The sequence below is a fragment of the Aplysia californica genome, unplaced genomic scaffold (assembly GCF_000002075.1).
Source record: "Aplysia californica isolate F4 #8 unplaced genomic scaffold, AplCal3.0 scaffold00001, whole genome shotgun sequence".
NCBI lineage: Eukaryota > Metazoa > Mollusca > Gastropoda > Aplysiida > Aplysiidae > Aplysia > Aplysia californica.
This window is the reverse complement of record NW_004797271.1, coordinates 5,621,764-5,624,455: the sequence shown is the minus strand read 5'-3', so window position 1 is coordinate 5,624,455 and position 2,692 is coordinate 5,621,764. Positions and strand designations below refer to the sequence as shown.

Here is a 2,692-nt window from a genome sequence, read left to right as displayed (position 1 = left end):
AGAGAGAGAGAGAGAGAAAATGGTTTGCAGAGCAGGTTGTCCCAGCACGTGAGACATGTATCTACTAATGCCCTGTCTTGTTGTGCGTATGCGTGAGTGCACCTAACCTGTGTAACGTCTACTGCCATTGTTAACGACCAAGACAAATTTCTCCCATCGAGGTGAATAAAGAATGTCATTGTCATTGTTCTGGGTCCACCCCTCTTTCCCTTAGACCATCATACTGCAAGTGGACAATAGTCGCCACGCAAGGAAACCGCCTCGTTTTCCGTATCTGGGACTTCGACCTGGAAGCAAGCATCTTCTGCTACAAGGATCTTTTCACTCTCCTTGACGGTGAGTCACGTCTGTTCCAAAACTCTGTCACTCAACTTTACAGGTTACCTGTGACTGGTGTTTTCTTTGTTTGTTTGTTAGTTAGTTGTTTTTTTTTACTTTCTTTCTTTCTCGCATGCTTTTCTTTCTTTCTTTCTTTCTTTCTTTCTTTCTTTCTTTCTTTCTTTCTTTCTTGAGTTCTTTGGTTCTTTCTTTCTATTGTTCTTTCTTTCTTTTGTTCTTTCTTTCGTTCGTTCTTTCAGTCGGTCTTTCAATCTTACTGTCGTTGATTCTTGATTCCTTGTTTTCTTTTTCTTTTCTTTCTCTGATTTCTTTTGCTTGTTTTATTCTTCTTTTTTTTCTTTGACTCTTTCTTTCTTTGGTTCGTGCTTTGATTCCAACCTTTTTTCTTCTTTCATTCTTTTCTTCTTTCTTTCTTTCTTTCTTTCTTTGCGCGCTCATACGACCTTAGCAGTTGCGAGCGCCGTAAAACCCTATACTACATGCATTTCTTTCTTTCTTTCTTTCTTTCTTTCTTTCTTTCTTTCTTTCTTTCTTTCTTTCTTACTTACTTACTTTCCTTAATATTTGCCTTGATTCTCTCTTTTTTTCATTCTTTCTTTCTTCCTAAACTTATTGGATTGTTGCTTCGATTTTTGCTTTTTTAATTCTTTGCCTTTCTATCTTGATTCTGTCTTTCACTTTGTCTCCCCCCGTGGTACAGGTTCCTCGGGGTACGAGCTAGACCTGCTGTCCATGTGTGGCAGTTTTACGTCCAGAAACTTCTTCAAGACCTTCTCTCTTTCTGTCTTTGACTTCTTTTTCCTTTGTTTCTTTGTTTCTTTGTTTCTTTCATTCCTTCTTTCTTTCCCTCTTTCAGTCTTTCTTTGTTTGGTTCTTGATTCATTTTATCCTTTTTTTTCTGTCTTTGATTTTTTGTTTTCTTTTTATTCCTGTTTCTTTCTTTGACATTTTGTTCTTACTTTCTTCATATCATCTTTCCTTCTTTCTTTCTTTCTTTTTTGTGTCTTTCTGTCTTTCTTTTTTTCTTTTTTCTTTCAGCCTTTTTTGCTTTGATTTTTTATTTCTTTCATTCTTTTCTTTCTTTCTTTCTTTTTTAAAATTTTAGCTTTCTTATTTTTTACTTTTTATCTTTCTCTGACTTTCCCCTTCTTACTTTCTGCATATTTTCCGTCTTTCTTTCTCTCTTACATCCTTTTTTTGTTTGTTTCTTTGTTTCTTTGTTTCTTTCTCTCTTACTTACTTACTTACTTACTTACTTACTTACTTACTTACTTACTTACTTACTTACTTACTTACTTACTTACTTACTTACTTACTTACTTACTTACTTACTTACTTACTTACTTACTTACTTACTTACTTACTTACCTACTTTTGCCCTGATTCTCTCTTTTTTGGGTTCTTTCTTTCTTCCTCAATTTCTTTGATTCTTGCTTCGATCACTACATTTTTTATTCTTTGTTTCTTCTATCTTTGATTCTGTCTTTGTCCCCCTCCCCCCCCCCTCCCCCTCAGTGGTACAGGCTCCACGGGCTACGAGCTAGACCTGCTGTCCCTGTGTGGGGGTTTTACGTCCAGTAACTTCTACAAGACCTTCGCTCTTTCTGTCTTTCTTTCAGTCTTTCTTTCTTTCAGTGTTTCTTTCTTTCTTTCTTTCAGTCTTTCGTTCAGTCCTTTTTTTAAATTCATGATTTCTGTTATTCTTTTCTTTCCTTCTTTCTTTCTTTGATTTTAGCTTTCGTTTGTTTTTCTTTTAATTTTTAAATTCTTACTTTCTGCATTCTGTTTTTGTTGTTGTTTTTTTTCGTGCTTCGATTATGATTATTGCTTTTTTATTCTTGTTTCTTCTATCTTTGATTCTGTCTTTGTCCCCACCCCCGTTGTACAGGATCCACGGGCTACGAGCTAGACTTGCTGTCCCTGTGTGGGGGTTTTACGTCCAGCAACTTCTACACGACCAAAATCTCTTTCTGTTTTTGACTTCTTTTTTTTCTTTTTTTCTGTATTTCTTTCCTTGTTTCTTTCTTTGTTTTTTTCTTTGTTTCTTTGTTTCTATCTTTCTTTGATTCCTTCTTTCAGTCTTACTTTCTTTGATTTTTGATTTATTTTATTCTTTTTTTCATGTCTTTGATTTTTTTCTTACTCTGTTCATAATATCACCTTTCTTTCTTTCTTTCTTTCTTTCTTTCTTTCTTTCTTTCTTTCTTTCTTTCTTTCTTTCTTTCTTTCTTTCTTTCTTCTTTCTTTCTTTCTCTCTTTCTTCCTTTGATTTTAGCTTTCTTGTTTTATTCCATTTATTTTTCTTTGACTGTTTCATTCTTACTTTCAGTTTTTTTGTGCTTCGATTATTGCT

The 2,692-nt window shown here is 34.2% G+C and overlaps 1 protein-coding gene across 1 annotated transcript in view; it reads left to right on the top strand.

The window, feature by feature from the left end:
* Window positions 1-2,692, top strand: part of LOC101846173 (dorsal-ventral patterning protein tolloid) — a gene marked incomplete in the record, with an annotated part of 12,911 nt that overhangs the window by 7,136 nt on the left and 3,083 nt on the right. The window contains 1 exon segment of the mRNA XM_035970835.1: window positions 215-336. Within this exon segment, the coding sequence (XP_035826728.1) occupies window positions 215-336 (122 nt within the window).